A 27931-nucleotide genomic window follows, 5' to 3' on the forward strand; every position below is an offset into this window, starting at 1 on the left:
GGGGACCCCCGAAACACTGCCCGGGACACGCACCTCAGCCGCCTCCTGGGACCAGCGGGTCTCTGGGACCTCCAATTAGTCATTGATGATAATCACTGAGACTCCCGGGCGACGCTTCTTGGGCTTTGCGGGAGGTTTATTTTGAAGCTGCCGTGAGGAAGATTCGCTCCCCCTCAGCGGCCATGGCAGGAACACGGGCTGCTACCCTGCAGCAGCCCTCATGGCGGGTTTCCGTAGTGTAGCGGTTATCACGTTCGCCTCACACGCGAAAGGTCCCCGGTTCGATCCCGGGCGGAAACACCTGATTTTTTTTTTTTTTTTTTTTTTTTTTCTTTTTCCCTAATCCCCTGGGGTGTTTTCTGTGGCGGCTTATTTCCTTGGGTTTTTTTGGTTTTTTTTCTTGTTTTTTTTTTATTTTTAATTCGGAGTCATTTATTTCCCCGCCGTCTCCTGACGATTCGAGGCCTCCATGGCGAGTTGAGAAGTAATGGGCACCGTGTGCCCCATCGCTGACGAGCGCCCGCCTCCCGCTGGGGCTCAGCTGGGAAAAGCACAGCCGGGGCGGGCGCTCAATTCGGTTCGGTGAGAAAAAGACAGTACGAGGAAGAAAAATTAGAAAAAAGTACGAAGTTGCGTTGGCCGGGAATCGAACCCGGGTCAACTGCTTGGAAGGCAGCTATGCTAACCACTATACCACCAACGCCCGTTGCGAACGCTGCTCCCGGCTTCCCTCAGCAATACCATCCAGCGGGACCCAACCATTCCCTAGATCTGAGAGTAAAGCACAACGAGTGATGAGAATGGCTCCGCAGCCGCCCCACGACGGCAATAAATGCTGAATTACGGGCCCATTTCTGAGGGCGAGGGAGAATCTTCTCTCCGTGCTTTTTTTATTTTTTGAGGCTGTATCAGCCTCAATTCTCTCCAGGCACCCCCTTCTCCGTGAAGGCATTGCAATGGACTGCCCAGGGAGGCGGCAGACTCACCGTCCCTGGAGGTGTTTAAGGACAGACTTAGCTCCATGGTCTGGATGACAAAGTGACTGTAGGTCACAGGCTGAACTCGATAACCTCAGAGGTCTTTTCCAACACCTAATCTACTCCCTGTGATTTCTGTAATAGCTCTGTACTCCCTCAGTCATCTCCCCCCTCCGTCGTGTAAGCAGTGGTTCCTCCCGCGCCGCCCGGGCGCGCTCCCGCCGCCCGCGCGCTCCCGCCACTTCCGCCGCCGGGTGAGAGGTCGCGCCGTGGCCGCCGCCGCCCCCGCGCTCCCGTGCCCCCGTTTCCGGGGCTGCCCCGCGCCCGGGACATGGAGCGGCACTGACGGAGCCGCCGCCGCCCCCTCCCTCCCCCGCCCTCCCTCCCGCGCAGGAGCCGCCCCTACCCCCGCCCGGCACGGGGAGGTCGCCGCGCCCCGCGGTGAGTGAAGAGGGGAGGATGGCGGGGACTGGGGGTCCCGCCCCGGTACGGGCAGGGCTGGGTGGGGCCCACGCGTGTGAGGGGCGGCTGAGCCGGGTGGGGGGCGTTTGTCCGCTCGGTGGGGTGCGGGGTTCGCCCTTTCCGTGCCTTGTGACCCCCCCAGGGGTGGGGGCGGCCTCTCCTTGCCCCGGGGGGCGATCGCTCGCCAGGGCTCGCCCCCAGGTCTGGCCCTCGGCGGCTCGTTTGCAGTTCACTCGGCCCGTATGCTGCCCATGGACGGGGTGATGGGGTCCCCCCTCTGCCCTTGGAGAGAGTCCCGTGTTCCCCCCGCTCAGTCCCGGCGGGTGCGGGGCTGCTCGCTGTTCTTCCGCAGCAAAGAGCCGCCTGCAGCAGTGAGGAGATGGGGCACAGGATGCTCCATCCCCGGGGATTCCCCCTCTCCTGCTATCCCAAATCCCGGCCTTTCCTCTGCACCAAGGGCAGAGCTCCCGGCGAGAGCTGCAGAGGGACACGGGCTGCTGGCAGCCTTTGCCAGAGCTCATCCATCTCTGGAGAAATCCCACTGCTTTATGCCACCCTCATTTGCTTTAATATTTTTGAGATCTTGAAGCTCTCGGCCACCACAGGGACATGCTGTAGGGGCTCCTGTAGGTGACTCTGTTCCTGTGTTCCACTGGCTCTTCCCGAATGATTCACTCTGGTTCCTGATCTCTTTTGTCTATTTTGCTCAATTGCTTTTTTTTTTTTTTTTCCTGGTTCAAGATTTTACTGTTCCTTCCTTGTGTGAAATGCGTGATCTGGGCTGGGTGCAATGAGGGTTAAGGTGTTCCTCAGTAATCATTAAAATCACAGAACAGCCATCCTGGCAGGACCTGGGGAAGTCTCTGGTCCAGCCCCCTGCTCAAGGCAGGATCATCTGGGAGATCAGACCAGGTTACTCAGCATTCCTGAGCATCCTCATGCTGCCCTTCATGCCTGCATCAAAAACTGCCCTTAAGTTGCTGAATGCAGCTGCTTCCTCCCTCTCTGCTCTCCTCTGCGGCCAACGAGTTTCTTTGTGATGCTTTGTCTCTCCTGGTCCCCTGTGAGTGCATTTTTGGTGGAGAAATGGCTGTCTGGGGAGAGCTGGAGCCTTGACAAAAGGCAGTGGTGGGACTCAAGTGTGTCTGTCATTCAGAGCTAAAGACCTTCCTACTTGGGGAGACAGGACCTTGGGCAGAGAAGCACTTTCCTGTGCTGCTGGAGAACAGATTGGTGTGGGGAGCCAGGGTTCCTCGTGGCAACGGGCTGAGGCACAGGGAAGCAGTGTTCAGGCTTGAAAGATAAATGTGTTTTGTATGTCCCAGGTGGAACTGTGGCCCTCTGGCTGGCTCCTTATGGTGTGTCCTTTGTTTACTCTTCCCTTTAAGTATATGGACTAGACTTCTGTTTTATCAATTTTTAGTTCCTGATACTTGCAAGAATTCCAGGGTTTTGGGAAAGGGATGGCAGAAAGGTTCAGTACTCGAGATTCTCGGATTTTAAAAAGAATTTTCTGGGATAGAACAAGGCACACCACAGAGTTCACTGAGCCTCAGTTGTTCAGATGAAGTCTCTCAGATTTATCAGGGCTGTTCAAATCCAAGCTGTGCTGACAGAACAGATTTGGACCAAGGAATGAAACCCAAGGATTTATTTATACTCAGCTGGGAATGTGACCTATGGAAGATGCATTTGCCCAGCAGTTGTATGAAACCTCCTTTCTCCCCTCTTCCTCCCCAGTTTCCTGTCCTGCCCAGCTCTCTGAGTAGTTAATGCAGAAGATAAAGAGGGTTCGTCTGGAAAACGAGACTGCAGGAAGTTGGAGAAGGTACGTCCAGGTCCTCGTGTGGCCTCTGTGCTGTGGGACAGAGCAGCAATCACCTCTGCACTGAGAGGGTTCTGAGAAATCCCATCTGTACAGTCCTGCCCAGGGAGCTCTGTGTCAGGATCTGTGAGTCAGGAAGTGACTCAGGACAATAACTTGTTTCACTCACTTCCAGTATCGAGCTTTGCAGTTTTTTCTGGGTTCTGATTTCCCACCTGTGCTTGTGGTTCCTTCCAGACTAACATCTTTCCCCAGAGCAGGGCTTGGTGGCTCACCCACCTCACCTGACAGGCCACAAATGGCGTTAAAAGGCCCCCAAGGGACAGCTCCATATTTTTGGGAGTGGAGAGAGCAGTGTTCCTGCAACAGCTCTGAGTCATTTCAGTCCCTGCCTCAGCATGGGGCAGAAGGGACAGGGCTTCTCCAGCCAGGTGGAGATCTTCCATGTGCTGTCACTGCCTGTCTTAAGATGGTTAATGACTGATGTCTTGGTGCAGCTCATGTTTGAGTAATGTAGTCCCAAAATCTACTCTGAGATAAGTTATTCCTTCTTGTTTACTTATCTACACAGTGTTGCCAACTACTGACTGTGTCTTTTTCCAGAGGTGCCTGTAGTGACAGAGGCAGAAATCTGAGTTTCCTTTTCCTCTGTAGCATGCCAGCACCTAAGTTTTAGGAGTTTTTTTGCCTTCTAGTGGGAGGTATCCCTGCCCATGGCAGGGATTTGGAATTAGATGATCTTTAAGGTCACTTCCAGTTTAAACCATTCTGTGATTTTATGAGAGTCCACCAGGTTCCAGCAGTGCCAGTGGTAATTCCCAACACTCTCACCTCAGTTTGTGTGGTGGCTGCTTTGCTTATCCCACTTCCCCACTCCATTCTAGAGTCCAAATCACCAGGATGAGAGCAGTGCCAAGCTTAGAGCTGTGCTGTTCACATGATAAAATCATGGCAGTATAACTTGGAAGGGGCTCCAGGCTCCAGTTCTGCTGGGGACAGGTACCAGTATCACATCTATGGACTGGTTTTAAAGGTTAAGCTTTCACGTGTGAGGAGCCAGCCTGGCTGAGTGAGATGGATTCATCAGCTGGGTGAGAGTAACCCAAGGGCCAGGCTTTGTGAGCTGAAGCCAGAGTATTTAACTGGCTGAGTTAACCTGCAGTGGGATGGGGTTGGAAGAATTGCACTCAGTTTATGGATTTTCATGGTCTTCCTGTCATGTGTCTCTGACAGGCAGCACTTCTGCCTTCAGCTGTGATTTTAGCTGCTGCACTGGAGAACCTAGATACAGGCAGAGGCCACAGACACAGAGTCTTAGAACATCCCATCATGTTCTCTTTTTGTGGTTTCTATTGGGCTTCCTGCCTGCCTTTGATTGGAAAATGCTCCTCTTTATCCATTTTCAAGCTGTGGATTTACTGCTGGGCAGTAGGTACCAGGAGTACTTACAGAATTATTTTGGGAGCTTGTTCTTGTGTTACTTTTGGCACGTTTTGTACGATTTTGGGAGAGATGTTACATTTTCAGCACTTGCACAAGGCTGATTCTGTCTCCTTGGGGCAAAATTCTCAAGGCTAATTTTGTTCAGTAAAATTAAGTTCTTCTGAAATTCTCTCTGACATTCTTTCAGGTACCTCCAAAACCCCTCAAACGTCCTCTTGGGGGGACATCCTACTTCTCAAGTGGGGTGTCAGAAACAGGTTTCCCTACTCCTCAGCTCATTCCTGCTTTGCAGTGGATGACATCACTGACCTTGGGCAAGTCTGTGGGTCCACCTCACCTCAAATTAACATTTGTGTTAATGTGGAGGTGGTTCTTGTCCTCTCCTTCCACACCTGCTCACTGGGAAATCTCTGAGGAGTGTGTGCCACGTTTCTCAGGATACAGCCAGGGTCTGCTCCTGCTGCCTTCTCTCTCTTAGCAAAGCAGTTACACTTTTTCTTCCTGTTTTCCCACCTCTCTTATTTCATTCCTGGCCTCAGGATCTCCTCAGGTAAGTGAATTGCTGTGCTTGGGTTTGAACCTCTCTCCCCAAGCAATGGGCAGGTTTTCCTTTGGGATAGGAAGAGGATTCCACTTCTGTGGTCTCACAGGGCAGGAGTTTATGTTCCTTTATGATATGTCATAGCTTTGATGACATATCTGTCCAAATTCCTGGAGTGGTTTTCCTTTGAGTCAAGCTGTTCGTTGTCTGCACCAGAGTCTGCTGCCTGTGCTTCCTTTAACAGCTTATTCCCAGAGCCAGCCCTGGGAGAGGGAGTTTTCTGAGGTCAATATTTTCATTTGCAGGATTCCATATGGGATGGGAGATAAACTTTTCCTTTCAATATGTTTAAAATGTAATCCTTGAGTGCAGAGAATCCCAGGATCTGTAGTTTAAGGAGCACCTGCCTGACTTTTAGGCTTAATTCTGTCCCTCTACTCCTCCCTCAGTTTTTTGCCCAGTTCTGAAGGGGAAGTGAGGATGACTGCAGTGGACACGCTCTCAGACAGCTCCGAAGTGGTCGAGATGGAGGATGTGCCTTCCCAATTCCAGGTGCAAAAGCATTCTTGGGATGGGCTGCGTGACATTATTCACAGCAGCAGGAAGTACTCGGGCATGATAGTGAACAAAGCTCCCCATGATTTCCAGTTTGTCCGGAAAACAGAGGAGTCCAGCCCGCACTCTCACCGCCTCTATTACCTGGGTAAGCCTCGTGCCAGCATCCAGGGGAACGTGGGGCTCTTCAAACTCAGCAGGCAAAGGAAGGAATGGGAGGGATCTCCCTTTGTGGGATGGGGGAACTGAGATTGGGTAACGTGGCTCAAGGCTCACAGGATCTTCTGCAGAGCCTAGGACTGAGCAGGGACTGCCCAGTCCTAGACAAGCCTCAAACACAGGGATCAGCTATGACAAGGGGAAGTGTTGGCCAGCCAGCACTTCTGTGTTCTTTGTCATGCAGGGGATGGGGCAGGAGAAGGAACTATCTCGTGCCTCTGTAGCTTGGGAAAAATGGGATTTACTTTCTTCATTAACCAGACTGACTTTCCAAGAAATTTGCTGTCAGTAATGACTAATTATATGTTGCAACATATTAGTGGCAGGATGGTGGTGTCTCCTGCTTTATTAAGTATCATGAAGGTAGGATGCTTTCAAGAGCAGGGAAGAAAACTATGCTGGGAGTGAGCTGTTCCTGGCATATGCAGGGAAATATCCCTTTCTTTCAGTGGGACTGAAAGCAGAATTCCGTGTTGTACAGGTCCCTTGTTCCAGAGGGAGCCAAGATGTAATTAGTGACAGAGTTATTGGATTTTAGTAACTGCATAATTTTGTGGCTGGTAACATGGGAAGCTTTATAGACTATAAAGAGTTTGTTGTGCTTTGGGGTATGAGCTGATCATTACTGGGCCAGTACAAAAATTGCCAGATGTGCAACTCTGTGCAGTGACTGCTGCCCTGAAGTGACCCTGCTGCACTTCCTTCTTCTTCCAGGTTTTGAGTCTAGGCCACTGTAGGGTGCTGGATTTGAGGGACTTATTTGTTTTGTCACTAAGCAGCTCCTGTGTGAGAGTGACTTGATTTGTGTAGTTCTCATAAATTTTTGGGACACAAATGCTGCTCTGAAGGGCAGGATCCAGAGCTGGCATATTTTCCTTGTCAAGTCTGAGCAGTGAGGCTTGATTTAAAGCTGAATGTATTTCCAGTTCACTTTGATACTGGTTTTGATCTAGATGATTAAAGAACTAAGTGGCTAATTTTAATTTTTTTTAATGTTCTGTTGTATGAAATGGCAACCAAACCAGCTACTGTGTGGTTGGTGTTCTGCCAGGGTGTGACTGCTCCAGGAGCCAGAACCAGGAATGAGGATACATGAGTGCCTTTTCAGTGTTTCCTTCCTTAAGGAATTGTACAGGGCTTAGAGCAGATTAATCCATCAGTTAAGATCAGCATCAGCCAGGTAATTCCAGGTAATCTCTTCTCACATGTCCCTGATAAAAGGTAAATGCTGATCTAAATGCTGATTCTTTTGCCATAATAGTGGACAGTCTCAGGGATGGGGCAGCCACAGCTTCTCTATAAGTTCAACTCGGTGTGCTGTTACTGCCCCAGCATTAAATAACATTTAAAGTGTTTAAATGGAACTGAGGAGTGGATGGAGACTCCTGATGAACTTTGCTGTAGGCTTGAATATTTTACTTGGAAGCAAAGTAAACTGTCTTTTGGGGAGGAAGGCAGTATTTTCCTTGTAAATGCCAGTTGATTGTAGTCAGCCTGAGGTCATTGGAGAAAGTTCTAACAGAAGGGGAAGGGAAGTCCAGGCCACAGTGCCTGAGTGTCAGCTATGTGTGTCCAGAGTCATTTGTTCCTCTCTGCAGTTTTTCCTGTATGGCCATCTTCAGTCATTCCTGGGCCATCGCCACAGAATTTTCTGTTGTATCATGGCAGATGCTGCTTATGTTAAACACCACATGCTCAGCACTTTGGTGTTCCTGCATCTCTGAGGATTAGATCCTCACATATTGCTCTGCTTTCCGAGCACTTATTAATATTTCAGTTTTAATTTGAAGTAACTACTGCTGGGTCAGCCAGCTCAGAAATCTCTCTGTTCTGCCCAGAACATGTGCAGAATAGGCAGTATCAGGGCACATATCCCTGTGTGAATTTCTGATCCAGGGAGTCTCTACAGCATAAGTGGAGGGCAAGTTCATGGTTTTTGTTTTTGTGGAAACTGCCAAAATCACACGTCAGGATATTTGATGGTTGTTTTGGAAGTTGGATGAAGGCCAGGAGCTCATTTGATAACCACAGTCAAAGGCTTATGTAAAATGACAAGGTCTTTTGACTCTGTAGGATACTGTTTCACATTTGAATGGGCTCTCTGGAGCTTCCAAGCTTTTCCTTACCCCCTTGCAAGCTGCTGCCTTGGCCTGAAGGAGATCCCTGTAGCAAATTTCTGTATGAGAAAGGTGGAGAGTAATGTTGAGTCACCCATTCAGGGAGTGGTACTCTTAGAGAGGATCTGGGGCACGGAGGACAGGCACAGAGGGAAAAATTGGACCTAATACGTTCTGGAGAGGTGGGGTAGTGTTAAATCTTGCTTAGGAAAATTCCAAACAAATAAATATCTAAGTGGTTTAGACGTTATTCTGGGATTGATCTGGGAGCTGCTTGGGAAGGAATGTAGGTAAAGGTCTCTGGGCAGCCCCAGCCCTTCTTTTTCCAGACTTGTGTTTGAATTTGCCCACGGGCCTCTTTGTCCTGGCTAACTCATCTTAAGTAGGATGATGCTTTTGTCCTCCTCATAGGAATGCCATATGGTAGCAGAGAGAATTCCCTTCTTTACTCAGAGATTCCCAAAAAGGTACGGAAGGAGGCCTTGCTGCTCTTGTCCTGGAAACAGATGCTGGATCACTTTCAGGTAAGCCAGAGTGGGGACAGCCTGGGTTGTCAGTGCCTGGGGAAAGTGGGTGGTGCTGTGGGGCTGCTGTGGTGGGGACGTCTGTGTGGTGCCTGTCATCCTTCCTGCTTTTAATAAGTTGGGAAAGCTGAGTTTAAAGTGCTGCTTCTGCCTTACACTGTCATGAGTGTACCAGAAAGGTAGGGAATTTTCCCCTCCCTGGTTTCAGTATCTTCATGCCCTTTGTCACTGACAGCATTGGAGGTTGTTGCTCTTTTCTCCCCTACTTAAAAAGTTCCTGGTGGAACAGAATTTATCTGTCTTGACCCCATTTGGGCTGCGAGTTCTCTCCAGGGTAATTCAAGATCCCGGAAGAACTTTTGTTTGCAGTGTCTGACATGGAAACTGTTTGTGAAGGCTGCAGATAACGTCATTAAGTTAATTGGTTACATCTCATTTGCATAAGCAGAGCAAGCACAGCTGTTCTCAGTTCATGCTGAAGTGCCAACTGCAGAACTGGGAGTCACAGCTCAGCCCTCCTGTAAAGAGAAATTTGGGGGGTGTGGTGGGTTTAGGCCTCTGGACCCCACAGCTGTAGCCTGGAGTGCAGGAACTGGGGACCTGTACCCTGACACTGCTGCCTGTTTGAGCTGGGGTGTTGTGACAGGCTCAGAGCACCCCTGTGAATGTTCCTCTCCTTGCAAATCCTTTCAGATATTCCTTTCCTTGAATTCCAGGCAACCCCTCACCACGGGATGTATTCCAGAGAGGAGGAGCTCTTGAGGGAACGCAAGAGGCTGGGTGTTTTTGGGATAACATCTTATGACTTCCACAGTGAGAGTGGCCTGTTCCTTTTCCAGGCTAGCAACAGCCTCTTCCATTGTCGAGATGGGGGCAAGAATGGGTTCATGGTGAGTCTGCCAGGGATTTCATGGACATCACCTCAAAGGGGCTTGGTGATTTGGATTGGAGATGGCTGCATGTGGAATCCCAGGCTGGACTGGGGTGGAAGGGACCTTAATGCCCATCCCAGTGTTACCCCCTGCCATGGGCAGGGACACCTTCCACTATCCCAGGCTGCTCCAAGCCCCACCCAGTCTGGCCTTGGACACTTCCGTGGATTCAGGGGCAGCCACAGCTGCTCTGGGCACTCTGTGCCAGGGCTTGCCTACCCTCACAGGAGGTTCTCCTGGAGCCCCTTCACGCACTGCAAGGGACTCTGAGGTCTCCCCAGATCCTTCTCTTCTCCAGTGAACACTCCCAGCTCTCCCAGCCTGGCTCCAGAGGGACTCTAGCCCTTGGAGCATCTCTGTGGCTCCTCTGGACCTGCTCCACATCTTCCACATCTGCATCCATTTGGTTATGGTGGTTGCTCTTGTGTCCTGTCAGGGCCCATTTGCCATCATCCCCTGGGCTGTGCAGTGCCTCTGCTTTAGGTTTATCCTCTGCAGAGCTGGGAGCTGATGTGGCACCCAGGTCTGTGTGTTTCACTTGCTGTAGGTGTCTCCAATGAAGCCTCTGGAGATCAAGACTCAGTGCACGGGGCCACGGATGGATCCCAAAATCTGCCCTGCTGATCCAGCCTTCTTCTCCTTCATTAACAACAACGACCTGTGGGTGGCAAACATTGAGACGGGCGAGGAGAGGCGGATGACATTCTGCCATAAAGGTAACGGGGCTTCCTCCAGCCCCAAGAGGGAATTCCTGCTGAGGATCTGCCTGCAATACCCACATTCCTGCCTCAGTTCTTACAAGTGCATTTGTCTTTTGGGTCAGCATTTTTCAAGGAGACCTAAATGCAAAATGCAAATGTTGTCTTGTCTTTGTTCTTCTCCAGGCTTATCCAATGTTCTGGATGACCCCAAGTCTGCTGGTGTAGCCACTTTTGTCATTCAGGAGGAGTTTGATCGGTTCACGGGCTATTGGTGGTGTCCCACAGCTTCTACAGAAGGTCAGTCACTGTTCTGCTCATCAAATCCTGGCCCTGTGGCTGCTGCCTCCTGCTAGGAATGAGCTTCTGAGCATGATTTTCCTTTGGCCTGGGTTTGGGGTGTTCCTGGGGAGATCACCTGAAGGAACAAAGCACCGGGGGATTTATAATTGTGTAGTGTTTGCAGGTGGTCACTGAGAGCTGGGGCTGTACAGGTGTTCCCTCCGCACCAATGCTCCAGGCAAGCCAGAAACAGCACGAAATGCTGTTGCAAGCATTGCTGCTTCTATCCCAGGTTCAGAGGATTTAAAAACACTGCGGATCTTGTACGAGGAAGTGGATGAGTCAGAGGTGGAGATAATTCATGTTCCTTCACCTGCCTTGGAGGAGAGAAAAACAGATTCCTATCGGTACCCCAGGACAGGTGAGTGAAACACGTGGGGCTGCTGAGGCAGCTCTGGACTCCTGCTGGAACCAGCAGTGGAATTGGGGCTATAAAGTTTGCATCATTAATCTGGGCACTTACTGGGATGTAGAAACTGGTTGTAAATGTTGAGACCTAATTGACTCTCTGATCCCAAAATCTGCTGCAAGAAAGGCTGAACTTTAAATCCCAGCCCTAAATGAAAGGATTGCTGAGCAAGTGGAATATGTCTGGTGGTGTATTGTGGAACATATTCTGAATCCCATCTTTCCTCTCCCTCCTGGGAACATGCATAGCCAGCTAGGGAAGGCAAAGCAAACTGTTCCCATTCCCAGAATGACTCTGCTGTTTGCTCACATGCATATTTGATATTTGTAAATTCACACAGAGCCATTTCAGTAGGACTAGGGGCCGTTCTCCTTTAGAAGCTGTGTTTTGTGTAACCACAGAATGTTCAACTTGATCATCTTGATGTGTTTTCACTTCTCTGCAGGCAGCAAAAACCCCAAGATTACACTGAAACTGGCAGAATTTAAAACAGACAGCAAGGGTAAGGTAAGTGATAACTCACAAGGGGACACTGCACAGGAGGGTTTTTTGAATCTCCCTAGAATTAAAACAAGGTCACAAAGAAATCCTACATGGTAATAGTCTGGGTTTTTTATTCTCTTGTAATACCTGGTTCTCTAATGTGTTTATCCAAGAAACAGAAAGATTTGAAAATGCTGAGAAGAATAATTCTGGGGAAGATTCAGCTGGGAATGTGGAGGGAAGGGGAAAGTGAGGTTTGCCTGGTGCACCATGGCAGAGACAGGAGGGCTGGAGCCCGGTCTAATCCAGGGCTTCAGTCCCTGCCTGTGTCCTTCCCTGTGGCTGAATGCCAAAATCATTTTGCTTTGAAGCCTGTTTTTCCCTTCTCTTCCTGCTCTTTGTAGCAAGGCTTGCTTCTCCTGGCCTGACCCTTGCTGATGCCAGTAGCTAAACTTCCTTGTTCTGCCATCTCCCTGAGCTTCCCTGGGAGGAGGTGATGAGCTCTGGTGCTCTGATTTGATGTTGGGCCTTGGTTTTGCTGCAGATTGTCTGTGCTCAGGACAAAGAGCTGGTGCAACCCTTTGCTGCCTTGTTTCCCACTGTGGAGTACATTGCCCGTGCTGGATGGACCCGGGATGGCAAATAGTGAGTCCATTTTCCTCCCAAAATAACTTTCCCAAGGGCTCCTCTGGTTGCAGACCCTCGACATGTTTCTGCTGTGTTCATGACCTGGTTTTAAAGCCCTGAGTGCCAGAAATGGCACAAGAATATTTGGCTTCTTCAGTGCTGTAACATCCTAAAAGTAGTAATGAAGCAGAGCAGAGTGACAGGCTGTGGGGTTTGTCACAACCCGAGTTAAATGACATTGATGCATTCAGTGGGCAGTCCTGGGGAACTCTTTGGAGCTGAAGGTGTTTAACACAGGTACAACGTGTTTCCTGCTGAAAATGGGAGTGTTCTGTGGGCAGTTTTATCTTTGTTCATGGGCACAGTTTGACATCAAAGCCTGAATCCCAGGGCAGGGGCAGGGCCTGTGGTGCCATGTCCTTCCTGCAGTGTCTCCAAAGGGAAGGACTGCTCTGGGACTGGCTATTGCTCCAAATGGGATATACAGTCTCGCCTGAAGAGTTACAGGGTTCACCCCAATCTGAGTGAAATTTGAAAGTTCTTAATGTTTCTCCCTCCCAAGCTGCTTGGCTGTTAACTGGTGTGTGTGCAGATTAAGTTAAGGTGACTTGGCTGTCTTTGAAGGTGGCATTCTGTAACTTGTCATTAATTTTCTGCTCTGGGAAGGAAATTTAGAGAGCTTTCCAGCAGGTAATCCCAGAGGTGATTGTGATGTTCTGCACCAGAGCTTATCTAAATGTGCTGAATATCTCAGTTCCTGAAATCCTGCGGCACTGGGGGAGAACTGGCTCTTTTCAAAATCTTTCTTTGATGATGAAACTCCCCAGGATGCACTTGCAGGCCTTGGGGTGGCCATGCTTTGCCATCTGTCATGCTGGGAGCCTGCACTGCAGCACCACTTGCAGCTCCTCTCCTTGGAGGGGAGCAGGGCTGGGGCTGAAGCAGCTCCTTCCCTTGGCCCTTGTGTTGGGTCTGTGCCTGTCACTGCCAGAGCACGAGGAGGAGGCTGCAGACAGAGCTCCTGGAGGGTGATCACTTGAGCTGGAGGAGAGCTGGAGCACAAGCAGAGCTTCCTGGTGGAGGGGTTGCATTCTGGAGACAGGGCTCTGTTAGCAGTTCTCCCTTGGAACAGGCACTGGTAAATCTGTCAGACATCTCGTCGGAGCGATGCCCCTGTGAAATACCAGAGCTGTCTGGCAGTGCATGTGTGTTGGCACAGCTTCCAGGGGATTAGAAAGCAGCAGTGATGAGAAAAGCTTGGCATTCAGATGCCCAAATCCTTTCTGGCAGCGGGAGGGAAGAAAGGGGTTGCATGTTCTGAGTGTTGGAAAGGGACCTCTGTTCTGTGGTACTGACATTCGCCTCCGACTTCTTTCCCCAGTGCTTGGGCTATGTTCCTAGACAGACCTCAGCAGCGGCTCCAGCTAGTCCTCCTGCCTCCAGCACTCTTTATTCCAGTCCCAGAAAATGAGGAGCAGCGTGCTGAATTTGCCAAAACCGTGCCAGAAAATGTCCAGCCATTTGTGATCTATGAAGAAACCACTGATGTGTGGATAAATGTAAGAGGCTCGGGGCTGGGAGGAGAACACAGGCTGCCCCTTCCTCCCCTCAGTTAACTGTTCTCATGGTGATTGGGTGTCCAGTTAAGTCCTTGCTCCAGCAGCTTTGCTACTCACTACTCCCAAATTTGATGTTGAATCTGGGGTTTGATAAAGCAGATCACTCACAGGTTTCTCATCTTGTGTGGCAGGTTCATGACATCTTCTATCCTTTCATCCAGCCGGAGGGGGAGGAGGAAGAGCTCTGCTTTATCCGAGCCAACGAGTGCAAAACGGGGTTCTGTCACCTGTACAGGGTGACAGCAGTCCTGAAGCCAGGCAGCCACGACTGGGTGCAGCCCTGTGTCCACAGTGAGGGTAAGGGCTGCAGCCTTGGGAGCTCCCCCTCCTCTTGGCCTGGCTTGTCCTTTGGGGAAAGCAGTGATTTATGCTCGTGGTCGCTCTTGCAGATGACTTCAAATGTCCCATCAAGGAGGAGATTGCCCTGACTGCTGGGGAATGGGAGGTGCTGGCGAGGCACGGGTCCAAGGTAGGGGTTATTTTTATTCTCTTGCAGTGTCTCAGCTCTACGTTGTCTGCCCCCAGTCCTGGCCTGAGTCCTCCCTTACGCCTGGGACCTGCTAGAACTGCTTAAGCTTCATTTTGTTGCTGTTTTTATTGCTGCCTCTGCTTTCCCCAGAAGTGCTGTAGGCCAGTGCACATGGATCTGATTGCCTTCTCAATCAGACTTCGGATTGCTCCTTAGGTAAATCCCAGGAGTGGGTCAGGCCATAAAAAAAGGACACAAGTCTGAGGTTTAAGAGCAACAAAGAACCATTTTGTGGAGAAGCTGGGGATTGCTGCCTTTGCTGAGGCATTTTAACTCCAATGAGTTCTTGCAATGTGGAAATGTGTCCTGGCACTCGGAGTGAACTCTTGGTCTCCAGCTGATCCCTCAGCAGAGCCTTTAGGAAGAAGGCAGCTGGGGAATATAAAGCAATTTAGAATATGGAGAAGCTGTATCTGTTGTCACTTGCAGAACAGCCAGAAATGAATTTTTATTAATCTTGTAGAAGCCTAGTTTCATTTTTGCTTCAGGAATTAACTCCGAGTCTGATCTTTAACACTCCCAGGTGATTTTTGTCAAAATAAAGACCTTGTCTGTTCATTTCCAATTAATCTGGATTTCCACTTCTCGCTTTTTAAAAGACCAACAGCTCCAAGCTTTTGGTTTCTGCTGCTTTTCCTCAATCTGCAATTAACCTGCTGTCCCTCCCCATGTGGGTTCTCACTGTACATGCTGTTGATTTTGGCCACAGCTCTTCCCTGCATGTGTTACGGCTAAAATTGTGTTAGCAGCAATTATTTTGATGCATTTGTTGCTCCACAGGGCTCTGCCTGGTTTTCCTGGCCAATTGAGTTGGATGTGTTTTTCTCTTTGCTGTTCACAGGGGTCTTCAAACTGTGGGTTAGCCAGAAATAGCATTTGGAAACTGTAAGGTGGAAAAACAGTTCAGTTACTGTTGCTGGATCAATGCAGGATTTAAAAGCTGTCACCTGTGTTCCTGCCTGACTGGGTGGTTTTTAGAAACAGCTTTATCTGAACAGTAAAAAACCTATTTTAATGTCCCAAAATTTGGTGCTGAGAGCTGTTAGACTGATCCTCCCACAAATGGGATTTCATTACCATGATGGAAGGAAGAAAGGTACCTGTACCTTCATAATCCAGCCATGCTGGCTGTGGCCAGGTGAGGGTTGGGCTCTTCTCCCAGGTAACAAGGAACAGGAGCAGAGGAAACAGCCTCAGGTGCACCAGGGGGATTTAGGGTGGAGATGGGGGAAAAGGCTTTCACTGGAAATATGATCAGGCACTGGGACAGGCTGTCCAGGGCAGTGGGGAGTCAGCACCCCTGGAAGTGTCTAGAAGGGTGTGGATGTGGCACATGCGGACGTGGGTTTGAGGTGAACTCAGTGCTGCTGGGTTGCAGGTTCATCTTGGAGGGGTTTTCCCATTTTCTCAGTGATTCCATGGTTCTGTAAGATGCCATATAAGCACAGAATGTTCCTTGTTAAGAGGATGGCTTCCTCTTAACCTACAGGGAACAAAGCCCAGCCCATTAATAAGCAAATGCTTTGATCTTTAACAGAAAGGCTGAGGGACTGGTCTCTGTCACTGCACTGTGTTGTCTGCAGTTCTCCAAGTGCTGTGTGTGTTCTCTGGCCCCTCAGCCCCTCCCCTGAGCAGCCCTGTCATGGTCTCTGTGTGTTCTGGGCTGGCAGAGGAGCAGAGCTTGTCCCTGCCTGTCCCTGAGCCCTCTCTCCCGGCACAGATCTGGGTAAATGAGGCCACCAAGCTGGTGTATTTCCAAGGCACGAAGGACACCCCGCTGGAGCACCACCTCTACGTGGTCAGCTATGAATCTCCTGGGGAGATCATGCGCCTCACCACTCCAGGCTTCTCCCACAGCTGCTCCATGAGCCAGGTTTGTTGTTTCTTGGATTCCCATCTCCTGACTGACTGGGAACGGCAATGACTCGTGGCCAGCAGCGAGTCCTGAGCGCTGTTCCAGCTGTGGGCAGAGCAGGACCTCGTTCCCTAACTCTGCTGTGTTCCCTGCCAGAACTTTGACATGTTCATCAGCCACTACAGCAGTGTGAGCACTCCTCCCTGTGTGCACATCTACAAGCTCAGTGGCTCCGATGACGACCCGCTCCACAAGCAGCCCAAGTTTTGGGCCAGCATGATGGAGGCAGCCAGTAAGTCCTGGAGAACATCCTAGGGGGCCTTTCAGTGAGAGCTCTTCCAGCAGTAGGCAAGAGTGATGGGGAGGGAAGTGGTCTGAGTACCTCACTCTGAGGGAAGATGAATCATGTTATCTTGTAGGGGAGATAGTTCTTCTGGTCAGCTCACCCAGGAAATTATTTGTGGGCTTTTGAGGTGTTTTACACACTGAGCAAAAATAATGTTCAGGGGTGTACAGAGCTGACACATCCACAGTGATGTGGCTTTACTGTGGAGTCACTGAAGGGTTTAGGTGAGAATGGACATTAAAGTTCATCCTGTTCTCATGAGCTGCCATGGACAGGAACGTCTTCCACTCATCCAGGTTGCACCAAGCCCTCTCCAAACTGGCCTTGAACACTTCAAGGTGGTTTATTTTATTTGTGATTTGTCTGAAGAGGGAAGGGACAAGTACTTGGGATGCAGTGGCTGCTCCACTCTGCACTGCAGGTTTTAAAGGTTTAGGTACAGCTCACAGCAGCACCTGAACCCCTACTGCAGACACTTCCTCCCATCCCTGTTCTTACCCTCTCCCACCCTGCTGTTGTGGAGAACTCCCAGCCAGTCAGGTTTTCCTGTGGAATCCCTTCCCTGTGCAGGCAGGTGGAGGCTGTGTTTCCCAGGGAGAGGCTTTCCCTTGGTGTGGTTTGGTGTTGAAGGAGCCCTGCCCAGGGTCAGGTTTGGACAGAGCTGGTTCAGGGGGGTGGGAGCAGAGCCTGCTCAGTCCCTCAGCACTGTGTGTGCCCCTCCTGCTGCAGGCTGTCCCCCAGACTACATCCCCCCGGAGATCTTCCACTTCCGCACGCAGTCGGACGTGGAGCTCTATGGAATGATCTACAAGCCCCACGATGTGCAGCCTGGCAAGAAACATCCCACGGTGCTCTTTGTGTATGGAGGCCCTCAGGTAAAAACTCAGGGGAACTGCTGGGGTCAGGGCTGGGGCTGCTCCCCAGCACAGAGCTCTGCCAGTCACACATCAAGACTTGCACTTCGGGTTGCAATGAACACTGTCATGGGATCATGGAATGGTTTGGGTTGGACCGACCTTAAAGCCCATCCAGTCCCAGCCCTTCCACTATCTTAGGTTGTTCAGAGATCCAGCCTGGTCTTGAACATATCCAGGGATGGGGCAGCCACAGCTTCTCTGGGAACCCTGTGCTAGGGCTTCACCACCAAAATCTTCACAGCAAAATCTTCCTCCTAATATCTAATCTAAACCTACTCTTTTTGTCCCCATGATTGACCTCTGTTCCAAAGCTCAGATGGCTTTTCCAGCATGTGGTTTGATATCCATGGCTCTGATAGCTCAGTGAGCGGCTGCTGTCCAGCTCAGGATCCTCCACAGCCACTGGAAGGCAACTGCTCAGCCCTGAAACTCTTCCTCCCTCCTTGTGCAGGTGCAGCTGGTGAACAACTCCTTCAAAGGCATCAAGTATCTGCGGCTAAACACGTTGGCATCCCTGGGCTACGCTGTGGTGGTGATTGATGGAAGGGGATCATGCCAGCGAGGCCTCAGATTTGAAGGGGCCCTGAAAAACCAAATGGTAACATCCTTGTGGTGGGGAATCTATGATCATTTGTCCTGCCTAAGGGTGGTGGCTGCTCATTTCCTGTGTGAGTCTTCCTGCCTCAAGGTTTCAAAATTTATCAAGTCCACTAACATGAGCCTCCTTGTTGCCTTTTAGGGTCAGGTGGAGATAGAGGACCAGGTGGAAGGTTTACATTATGTAGCAGAAAAATACGGGTTCATCGACTTGAGTCGGGTCGCCATCCACGGCTGGTCCTATGGGGGCTTTCTGTCCCTCATGGGGCTCATCTGTAAACCCAACGTCTTCAAGGTGAGCTAGCACCTTTGGGACACTTGGTTCTCTCAGCTTTTGTCCCTCTTGGCAGCTGGAATTGGCATTTTGACTTGTTTGTGGTGGACAGGTGGAAATGTTCCCCTGTTCTGCCTGCCTGACTCCAGTCCTGTGTCCTGCAGCTCATCCCTGGCTGGGGCTTGAGGAGGATAGCTCTGGGACTGGGCTTGGTCTCCCAATAGGGTACCTCCACAGGGAGATACTAATGTGCTATTCCTCATCCCAAGTCCCCAGCACAGTTTCTGGATCATTCACAAGTCCTCCTTGCAGAGGGGAGGCCTTTAGTGCTGACGTGCAGGAATTTTTCCCACTGTGACCACAAGAGGAACAGCAGGAGGAGGAATCTGGGTTGTGTGTGGGATTGCTGAAGGAGAATCCTGGTCTGAGTGACAGAACAGCCCAGAGCCTGCTTTCTCCTGGCTCTCCAGGAAAGCAGGGAGCACTTGTGCTGCCGAGCAGGCAGTAATGGAGGCTGTGTGGTGGCACCTCTCTGTTTGACAGATTGCCATAGCAGGTGCCCCTGTCACCGTGTGGATGGCCTACGACACCGGCTACACCGAGCGCTACATGGACGTGCCCGAGAACAACCAGCAGGGCTATGAGGCTGGCTCGGTGGCACTGCACGTGGAAAAGCTTCCCAACGAGTGAGTACCTGCCCCACACCTGCTCCTGGTGCCACCTCTGCCCAGTCCCACCCAAAGGAATGGAGGGGTTCTGATCTGCTCTAGCTCTGCCATAGCACCCTCAGCCCCCTGCCAGGGACGGCTTGAGGCCCGTGGCCATGGCCTGGCACTGCTCTTGCTTGGGTTTGGCTTGTCCAGCTGGCAGCTCTTTGCTCAAACCCTCTGCAGAGCTTTTATCTGGTGCATCATCGTGTTTTCCAGCTGGTTTCTCATCCTGTTTCTCTCCTTATCTCTCATCCCACGTCCAGGCCAAATCGTTTGCTGATCCTCCATGGGTTTTTGGATGAAAATGTGCACTTTTTTCACACCAACTTCCTGGTATCGCAGCTAATCCGGGCTGGAAAACCTTACCAGCTGCAGGTAGGAGGGCCAGGAGTGGAGAGGGAAGGTCCCATAAATCTGGGGAGAGTTCTCTGCTGTGTGTTCTGGGGACAGGAGGAGATGGAGGCAGATCCCCCACATCATGATGTCATGCTGGTGACAGTGAACACCTCGCTGGACTCGAGAGGAGGCCGGGAGGTGGCACTGTGGCTGTTCCATGGGTGGCAGATGTGGAATGTGCAGGCAGGGCTGCTGCCCTGGGGCCTGGGACTTCCCTCCTCCACGAGCTGTTCTGTCCCACTTGACAGGGGTGGCTGCAGTGAGGGAGGGGATGCTCCAGACCTACCTGGCACTTCTTGGTCCTGATGGAGACTGGATAGAGGGAGCAGGGCTGAGGGGAGGGAGTTCTGTCCCTGCTGAGTGACCAATGGCCTGTGTCTGCCCTGGCACAGATCTACCCCAACGAGAGACACAGTATTCGGTGCCCTGAGTCAGGAGAGCACTACGAAATCACGCTGCTGCACTTTCTACAAGAATACCTCTGAGAGCACGAGCCTCTGCAAACTGGACACTGACAGCTCACCTGCCCCGTGCCCTCCCGCTCCCCGGCAGCGTCCAACCCAGAGCACAAGGGGCTGAGTGCCCACGTCGGGCTGGGGGTACCCCCAGGCCAGGGGGAAAAGCTGGAGGGCACCTTCCCTTTGGACAGTGCCACCTTCTCTCACTTTCCAAGCTGGAGGTCTGCCCCTGCTCGGCTGCTCGTCCTCCTCCTCTCCTCCAGCCTGGCTGTTCAATGCTTTTTTTGCTGCTACTCCCTCTCTTCTGGGAATCAATGGACAGTGGTCCGTGTCCCAAGGCTGAGGTTTGTGTCCATCTCTCTCTCCCCGATCCTTTTCCCCTTCCACTGCACCTGTGCAGTTCCCAAACTCTTACCTGCAAGAACTCAGTGCCTGTGTTGGAAACGGAAGAGCCGAATCAGAAGCTGCCTTAAGCCAGGAGTGCGAGGGAAGAGAGAACTACCTACTGCTCACCTGGGGATCTGGTCTGTGTCCTGGCCCTGCTGCCACACTGGAGCCCTGGGAGCTGAAGAGAGGTCTACAGAAGCATGCAACACTAGTCATTTTTTTATATATATATATATATATATATATTTTCCAGTTCAAATTTGCAGAGCAGATGGAGGAAGTGGCCAGGGCCGGTAACGGCGTCCTCTGATCCTTCCTCTCATGGCCGCTCTCACACAGAGTTGTGCCAACAGGTAGCACTGGCAGCTGGCTACAGCCAGAGCCTCTCTCCAGAGCTCACAGCAGCATTTGGGTTTTTGCAACACAAGATGGATGGTATTTATGCAAATCCTCCCTCCCTCTGTTCTCTGTGCCGCCTCCCGACCCCCCTGGTCCTTCCCCGAGCTTTCCCATGTGCACTGAAATTGGCTGTGCTTCAGTTCTCTGCGGGTCAGTGACTGGTCCCCTTGCCCGTCTACTCAGCAATGCTCTCTCCTGGTTTTTATTTACCTGGGCAACAGGAACTGCAGTTCTGGGGAGGGGGATTGAGCAATCACACCTCAGGGGAGCACATCCCCCCCTCAAGCCAAGGGTTCTGCCAGGGGCAAAATGAAAACACAAACAAAACCCACCCAAATGAACCACGTTGACTTGCCCTGGAGTATTTTAAGTGCGTATTATGAAAAGAAAATATTTTTATGGATTCTTATTCTTTTATAATTATGAGTGTAAGATGTAGCGACTCATTAAAATATTGGAAAGAGACGTGGTGGCTGCTTTGGGGGGCGGGAGGAAGTGGCAGCTGCCACAGCCAGAGGAACTCTGCTGAAAGCCAAGTGCTCTGTTCTTTCTGTGTCGAGCAGTGGAGAGAATATTAAATCCCTGATGTTCCTCGGGGGAAGCATGATCCAAGCAGCTGAGGGTTGGGAATCCTGGGCTGTGTTCTTGGCTCAGCGTGACCTTGAGCGAGTCAGCAGCAGCCTGGGGTGGGCACCTCCCTCCCAGGGGCTCGAGGTGCAGCTGCTCTGGGACACACCGAGCTGCTCCTGCAGAGCTGGGCCTGCCTCCGCTCGCCCTCCCACCTCAAAGCTTCCCAAACGTGGTCTTGCTTTGCCTTCCTCCGTGGGAGCTGCTGTTAATTAACCCGCTGTTAATGCCCTGAGGGCGCTGCTGCAGGATTGTTCTAAATGCAAAGCTTCTTCCAGATGGAGGGTTTGGGTTCCTGGGGATGGCTGCGAGCAGATTTTGCCCCCTCTTCTTGTCCCTGTGCCCAAATAATTGTCCCAATTATAGCAGTTGTGGTTTAGCTGCTACAAAGCACCTCAGGTGAGAGTTTTGAGGTCAGAGGGGCAGAAGGAGGGACGGGTGGAGGAAGTTGCACCTCTGTGAGATGTGTAAGAGCACCCTGCAGCCAGCAAAGCTGCACCCTCTGTCTCTGCTGCTCTCACAGCTGGGTGGGTGCTGCTGGATGGTAAAAAGCCTTATTTTTGCAGGGTTTGTTTCTGTGCTTCCCTTAATTTAATTTTTAGGCTTAATTTAAACTGCTTTTTCCTGTCCCCAAAAAGTCGAGTGTTTCCTAAAATGTCTTAAAACACTCTTGTCTAGAAGAGTTTGCAGATCTGTCAGCTCCTCTGATCCCCTAGCTTGCTGCAGGATTGTTTGGCACCCTAAAAAGGGGTTGGGTCTTCTTTTGGGGATTGAGAATCCTGAGAGGAATTAGCTGGGAAATCTCCCAGGAGCTGGAGCTGCTCCATATGGAACAGGCTCTGTCGGGGATTGAAACACAAATTATGTGGGAGGCCCCCACCCCACTGTCCTGCGGGAAAGGTGATGGGAACAGGGTGGTTCTGGGTGGAGGATTTGCAGCTGGAGGATGAAGCTGAGTTAATTTCCTGAGTGAATGGTAATGATGGAGCAGCAGGTGCTGGGGAAACCAACTCTGGCAAAAACAACTCTTCAAGAATTTGGGACTTGAGAGTGGCTTGGGAAGCATTTCTCTCCCCAAACCCACCCTGTGGGGCTTTATTTTTAGGTGTATGGTGTGGAGGGAGAACAGATGTTCTTGAGGATTTATTTTTAAAACAAAATCACTCCTCAAGCTATAAAATTAGCTCGGAAAAGTCACTCCTTGCCCTGAAAGATGCTCGAATGGAAAACTTCCCGGCATCTCCATTCCCAAAGTGGGTGGGATAAAGGTGGGATAAAGGAACTCTGGCTCTGGGAAAGCCATCTCAGTGGAAACTCTGGGTGCTTGCTTGGGGGTCTCAGGCATTTGATCTCTGTCCTGGGCCATGCAGGCAGCACCCCCAGAATAACTGGAGTGGCTCAGAAATCTCAGGGTCCCCCAAAGGAGGAGTGGGGTGTCCAAGGACGGCACAGGGTTGGGCTGGGCTCTGGGTGTGTCTGTGCTGCCCAAAGGAAAGAGTGTAAATTGATCTTGGAGAATCCTCTCAGAAGGATTTTGGTGAAATCACAGGCATCCCAGCTCCGTGCTGGGACACAGGGAAGGCTTCAGGCCTGGCCTCTGCAGAGAAGCCTCCTGTCCCTGCTTCTCCCTCCAGCCCCTCTCAGAGCTGGCACAGATTTGTCTCTCCCCTGTCCTCTAATCCAGGATTTTCCTGCTCCCAGGCCCTGGCCCTGGCTGCAGCTGGAATTTCCAATTCTACAACGCAGCTACTGGGTCTTTTTTGATGGTGAAGGGAGGCAGGGCCTGGGCTGCTGAGCCCTTGTTAAGCCCCTTGCCCAGGGCCCCCAATCCCAGGGAATCGGTACCAGCACCTAGGAATGGGACCAGGCCCAGCCCCCAGCTCCCCCCAGGCACCTCCACTTGCGCACGTGGCCAGCAGGAACTGACCCACGCCATGCGGCTCGTGGGGCTACAGCATGTCCCAGACCCTGACCACAGGCCTCCTGTCCCCGAGGTTCCCTGTGCCCTCGTCCCTCTGTCCCTTGCCCTGTTGTCCCTCGATGTCCCCATGCCCTCCCGTCCGTCCGTTTGGCCCGCCCGGCCTCCTGCCCACACCCAACATGGCCGCCGTGCCGCCGCCGCCGCGCTGACCCCTGCCGGCCGCCATAGCCCGCGCTTCCTTTCCAAGATGGCGGCGCCCAGCGGGAGGAGCTGCCGGCGCGCGTGGGCCGCGCTGGTGCCCGCGGCCCTGCTGTGCCTGGCGGTCCGGGCGGCCGCGGGACAGGGCACGGCCCCGGGTGCAGCCCCGAGCACGGCCGAGTTCGACGTGAGGCCCGGCGGAGAGGTTCACTCCTTCTCCCGGAGCCTGGTGAGCGGCCGGGAGGGAGGGAGCGGGAGTGAAGAGGGTACGCGCCAGTCATTGATTGGCTGCGCGCCACGTCACTCATATCTCCTGGTGTGGTGATTGGCTGAAAGCGAGGAGGGCGGGGCGAGCGGGTTGGGGGGGGGGTCCCCAGGGAGAAAGGGGTCCCCAAAGGGGGCGACAAAGGCAGGGGGATCCCCGGGAGAACGGGGGTCTCCAAGGAGGGAGGGAGCCTCCACAGAGAAGGGCGTCCTCGAGGGGAAGGAGTCCCCAGCTGGGGTTCTCCGGTAGAAGAGGGTCCTCAAGGAAAGCAGGTCCCCAAGGTGGGACAGTCTCTGTAGTGAGGAGACCCCCAGGGATGGGGACCTGCCGTGGATAAGGACTCCCAGGAGAAGGGGGGTTTCCAAAGGGATGAGGTACCCGAAGGGCACGGACTGGGGTAGGAGGTCAAAGAAAGAAGAATCCTCATGGGAGGGGGCTCAGCAAGGGAAGGGCCATGGTGCAGAAGGGGCTGGGGGTTCTTGGGCCCTCCAGAACACGAGTCCTTGGCCCAGGCAGGAGGAAATGGCCTCAGGTGGTGCCAGGGGAGGTTTAGGCTGGATATTGGGGAAAATTCTTCATGGAAAGGGAGGTCAGACACCGGCACAGTGGCACTGGTGGAGTCCCCGTGCTCCGAGGGACTTAAAGCCACGTGGATGTGGCACCTGGGGACAGGGGTCAGTGGTGGCCTTGGCAGTGCTGGAGCACTGTTGGACTCGGTGGTCTTGGAGAGCTTTCCCTATCTCAACATTTCCTGGATTCTGTGGAAGAAAAGCTCATGCTAAAGTGAGGCTACTCCTGTTCCTCTCTCCTGGCAGGGGGATTTCAGCTGCACCTTCACCTACTCGGCCCAGGGCGGCACAAACGAGGTGAGCTGGGCAAGCCCGGGGCACTCCTGTTGGAATCAGCTCCTTTCTTTCATCCTAAAAGCCAAAGATACTCGTAACTGTTTTGTGTGCGAGCACAGTGGTAGCTGTGGCCAGGAGGGAGCACTGGGGGCCACCAGCAAGTGCTGGGGTGGGGTTGGGTTATTTTGGAGCTCCTGCAGAAGCTGGAGGGGAGGGATTGGCCCGGGAGGGTTTTCCCCACGTTGACTGCGGGTGTTTCCGTGCAGCAATGGCAGATGAACGTCGGAGTGAGCGAGGACAGCGGGCTCTTCTCCTGCTCCATCTGGAGGTGTGTGTCAGCAAAGCCACCGCGGGGGTGGATGTGGGGCAGGGACAAGGACCCTGCTTGCCCCGTGGATTTGTATCTTGCAGGGGGGCTTTCCCTCTCCCAGGGATGCTGTGGTTCTGGGGGCTTTTGGTGCAGCTGTTGGTTTATAAATTCCGTGTTCCCCTCTCCCCCGTCTGTGCACAAAAGCTCCAAGAGATCCAGAGGTGGCTGTGGGGGGAGGGAGGGAGCAAGGAATCCTTCACTCCTCTGCACCTCCACCCTCTGTGCAGCTGACAAAGGCTCTGCTTTCTCCTTTCAGGCCCCAAGGGAAGTCTTATCTCTTCTTTACCCAGTTTAAAGCTGAAGTGAAAGGAGCCAAGATAGAGTATGCCATGGCTTATGTAAGTCCCAGCTGATCCCGGGGAAGCAGGAGTGTGGGAGGCTGCTATAAAACATGAATTAGACATGGAAAACATTTATTAGACATCTGTGCCATAAAATGTGCTCCATCGTGTCCCTAATTAGAGACTGGTGGCAGGCAGGAGAGGGGCTGCAGGTGGGCAGCCTGCTCCATTGTGTTCCTGCCCTCTCAGTCACTGGGATTTGCTGGGAGGGGGCTCCAAAGGCACCAGGGCACAAAGGGAGTCTTGGATTGCCTCAACAAATTGCATGTGACAAAGCAAATCAAACCTCTCCTGATGTTTTTGTCTGGCTCATTCTTCCATTTCCCAGTTTCCAGGAGTGAGGCTTTCACTCACCCCAAGGACACGAGTCCGTGGTTTAACAGGAAATAGAAAAACAGCCAGAGATTTTCCTTCTGATTTCCTTTGTGCACTTAATTCTTTCACTGCACATAAATCAGAAACCCGTTCATTTTCAGTGTGCTGTTGTTTGGTTGGTTTGAATTCTGTGACTTGTTGGATTGCCTCAGCCTCTTACACCTCCTTCCTTCCTGTTGCAGTCTCAGGCTGCTGTGGGTGCCCTCAGCGACATCCCCTTAAAACAGGAAGAATTTGAGATCACTGAAACAACAGGTCTGTGCCTGAGGGAGCTGTGAAAGAGGGGCTGGGCTGGGGGGGACAGGCCAGGGGCCATTTTAAACTCAAATACTGGTGACAGTGCCATGGAGATGGGGGTACAGTGCACTCAATCCGCTGGATTTTGTGGGTCCCATCCCAGTTAAGTTCCGAGGGGTAAGGAGGGGTTTCTCCCCCAGCCTGGCATGTGCAGGAGGGGAGGAGCAGTGCCTGACACCCTGGAAAGGGCCCAGCAGGGCTGTTCTGTTCCTGCTTTTCCATCTGCTGATGCTGGTTTTTTTCTGTCTCTCTCTCTGCAGTGTCTCACAGGGAAGGCAAGTTCCGTTTTGAGCTGTCCAAACTCGTGATTGCAGCAAAAACCTCCCGGGATGAGCTGTGACCCCGAGGCCAGCCCTGGGCCAGTGTGGCAGTGAAGGATTTCCTGGTCACCTGCAGGGTTTTTCTTTTGTTTGGCCAAACCTTTTATGTTTTCCATACTGAAATGTGCTGGGGACTGACGTGAGCGGGGCTCGGAGGTGTGAGGACAGGTTTGTTCTGCCTTGTGTCAGAGCAGCACCGAGCTGTGCAGCTCAGAGCCCCCGGGAGGCTCCTGATCCTCCTGTGCCCCTTCCTGCTCGGCTGAGCAGGGCAGAGCTCCCTGCAAAGGGGTCCTTATCTGCCTGGCTGGAAGAGCAGTGCAGGGAGATAAGTGGCTGGACTTAAGCAGGGCTTGCTAAAGGGAACTTGTTAACTCTGTAGTCTCTGGAGGGGAGATGGGATTTCTCTCTCCAGCAGCCTGACAGGAGGAAATAATTAATTTAGGGGGAGGGAGGGAGGGAGGGACTTGGCCAAAGCTCTGATTCCATGGCGAGTGTGTGGCTGGGGTGGATCCAGGGCTGGGATAGCTGGGATGGGGGAAGGCAGAGCAGCTTATTCTGACACGATCAGGAATCAATCCAGGCAGCACTTCCACATCTCAGCACAACCACGGGACTATTTTATACCTACAGAAAAGTGAATTTTTTCTTATCCAGAGTAATGGAGAATGGGCAATTCCTTTCCTGTGTAAATACAGTACAAATAAAGAAATAAAGCATCGTGCTCTGGCCTGAAGCTGCTCTTCTCTGTCCTTCCTCCCCTCTCCAGCTCCTTTGTTGCTGCTGGGGTAGGAGGAGCTGAGGTGTCCCAGTGGAATTCAGGGGATGCAAAGGGTTTAGGAGGGGTCTTGCAGCTGACATGGACACACACCTTGGGAACAGCAAAGAATTTCTGGCTCAGCCCCATCCCACCACATCTGCCTGGGTTTCCCAGCTCTGGTTCCTGTCCAGCACACTCCTGACAGGGACACACCAGCACAGGGGGGCAGGAGTTGTTCTCAAAGGGCCCCTGCCCTCCTGAGGGAGCAGCACCTGGCGGGCTCCTGATGTTCTCCACACCCCCTTGTGAATGGGCTTTGCCCCTACCCCAAGCTTTGTCACACAATTATCGTGACAGCTGCAGCAGAGACGGGGCCTTTGTGTCTTTTATTTCATCTTCTGTGGCTGAGAGTTCTCAGTGCCAGTGGTGGGGAGGGAGCAGGAGCTGCTCTCTGCCCTGGAGCAGCCACCTGTGCCTAGAGCCATGCAGGGAACAGCAGGCACAAGAAGGTCACGGAGATAAGGCCAGGAGGCTGTGTAGTGTCTTGGATGCTAAAAGAGCAATTTCCAGTGCTCAGAACCAAGCTCAGTGTGCTGGGAGCATCCCTGCCAGAGTACCCCCTGCTCCCAGAGCTCTGCTTTTGGGTCCCTCCTGAGCAGGGAGGGGATGTGGGGGTGCAGAGGAGTGTGGATGTCTGCTGGGAGTGGGATCTCTCAAAATCATCGAATGCTTGGGAAAGGTCTTAAAGCTCACGCAGCCCCACCCTTGCATGGGCAGGGACACCTTCCACTGTCCCAGATTGCTCCAAACCCCAGTGTCCAGCCTGGCTTTGGACACTTCCAGGGATGGGGCACCCTGTGCCGGGGCCTCCCCATCCTCACAGGGAAGATTCCCTTCCCAGTATCCAATCTAACCCTGCCCTCTGGCAGTGGGAAGCCATTTCCCCTTGTCCATGGAAACCCAGGAGCTGCTGG

General features: G+C 52.3%; 2 protein-coding genes and 2 non-coding genes across 10 annotated transcripts; 3 read left to right on the forward strand and 1 right to left on the reverse strand.

Moving 5' to 3' along the window:
- Positions 1-227: 227 nt before the first annotated feature.
- On the forward strand, positions 228-300 carry TRNAV-CAC (transfer RNA valine (anticodon CAC)). Its single transcript has one exon. It is a non-coding gene; the product is annotated as a tRNA-Val (tRNA).
- Positions 301-631: 331 nt separating this feature from the next.
- TRNAG-UCC (transfer RNA glycine (anticodon UCC)) lies at positions 632-703 on the reverse strand. Its single transcript has one exon. It is a non-coding gene; the product is annotated as a tRNA-Gly (tRNA).
- A 2478-nt stretch (positions 704-3181) lies between these two features.
- On the forward strand, positions 3182-21011 carry DPP9 (dipeptidyl peptidase 9). Of its 7 annotated transcripts, XM_062510275.1 has the most exons (22): positions 3182-3267; positions 5698-5951; positions 8551-8663; positions 9380-9553; positions 10143-10311; positions 10480-10593; positions 10868-10996; positions 11490-11551; positions 12072-12172; positions 13536-13713; positions 13905-14070; positions 14163-14283; positions 14766-14803; positions 15170-15192; positions 16023-16175; positions 16314-16449; positions 17233-17378; positions 17872-18018; positions 18160-18312; positions 18835-18977; positions 19265-19376; positions 19790-21011. In XM_062510275.1, exons 1-22 carry the CDS (start codon positions 3212-3214, stop codon positions 19880-19882), a joined length of 2781 nt encoding a protein of 926 aa, XP_062366259.1. In that variant the 5' UTR covers positions 3182-3211; the 3' UTR covers positions 19883-21011. The 7 variants fall into 7 exon arrangements, with proteins under 7 accessions (XP_062366259.1, XP_062366260.1, XP_062366262.1 ...); XM_062510276.1 differs by lacking the exons at positions 14766-14803; positions 15170-15192 and having other exon boundaries at positions 14163-14242; XM_062510278.1 differs by lacking the exons at positions 14766-14803; positions 15170-15192 and having other exon boundaries at positions 14163-14242; positions 17878-18018.
- A 2425-nt stretch (positions 21012-23436) lies between these two features.
- MYDGF (myeloid derived growth factor) lies at positions 23437-26625 on the forward strand. The gene is made up of 6 exons (XM_062510380.1): positions 23437-23616; positions 24468-24518; positions 24764-24825; positions 25124-25205; positions 25766-25838; positions 26141-26625. The coding sequence occupies exons 1-6, from the start codon at positions 23437-23439 to the stop codon at positions 26218-26220; spliced, it is 528 nt and encodes a 175-aa protein (XP_062366364.1). The 3' UTR covers positions 26221-26625.
- The last annotated feature ends 1306 nt before the right edge of the window (positions 26626-27931 follow it).

The sequence above is a fragment of the Cinclus cinclus genome, chromosome 28 (genome assembly GCF_963662255.1).
Source record: "Cinclus cinclus chromosome 28, bCinCin1.1, whole genome shotgun sequence".
Classification (NCBI taxonomy): domain Eukaryota; kingdom Metazoa; phylum Chordata; class Aves; order Passeriformes; family Cinclidae; genus Cinclus; species Cinclus cinclus.

Excerpts from the sequence above, each read along its gene's own strand:
- DPP9 (XM_062510275.1), top strand. The coding sequence starts at position 3,212 with ATGCAGAAGATAAAGAGGGTTCGTCTGGAAAACGAGACTGCAGGAAGT. Across the intron at positions 15,193-16,022 it reads TAGCATTTGGAAACTGTAAG|ATCTGGGTAAATGAGGCCAC; the intron begins GTGGAAAAACAG and ends CTCCCGGCACAG. Across the intron at positions 16,176-16,313 it reads ACAGCTGCTCCATGAGCCAG|AACTTTGACATGTTCATCAG; the intron begins GTTTGTTGTTTC and ends GTTCCCTGCCAG.
- MYDGF (XM_062510380.1), top strand. The coding sequence starts at position 23,437 with ATGGCGGCGCCCAGCGGGAGGAGCTGCCGGCGCGCGTGGGCCGCGCTG. Across the intron at positions 24,519-24,763 it reads CCCAGGGCGGCACAAACGAG|CAATGGCAGATGAACGTCGG; the intron begins GTGAGCTGGGCA and ends GTTTCCGTGCAG. Across the intron at positions 25,206-25,765 it reads TAGAGTATGCCATGGCTTAT|TCTCAGGCTGCTGTGGGTGC; the intron begins GTAAGTCCCAGC and ends TTCCTGTTGCAG.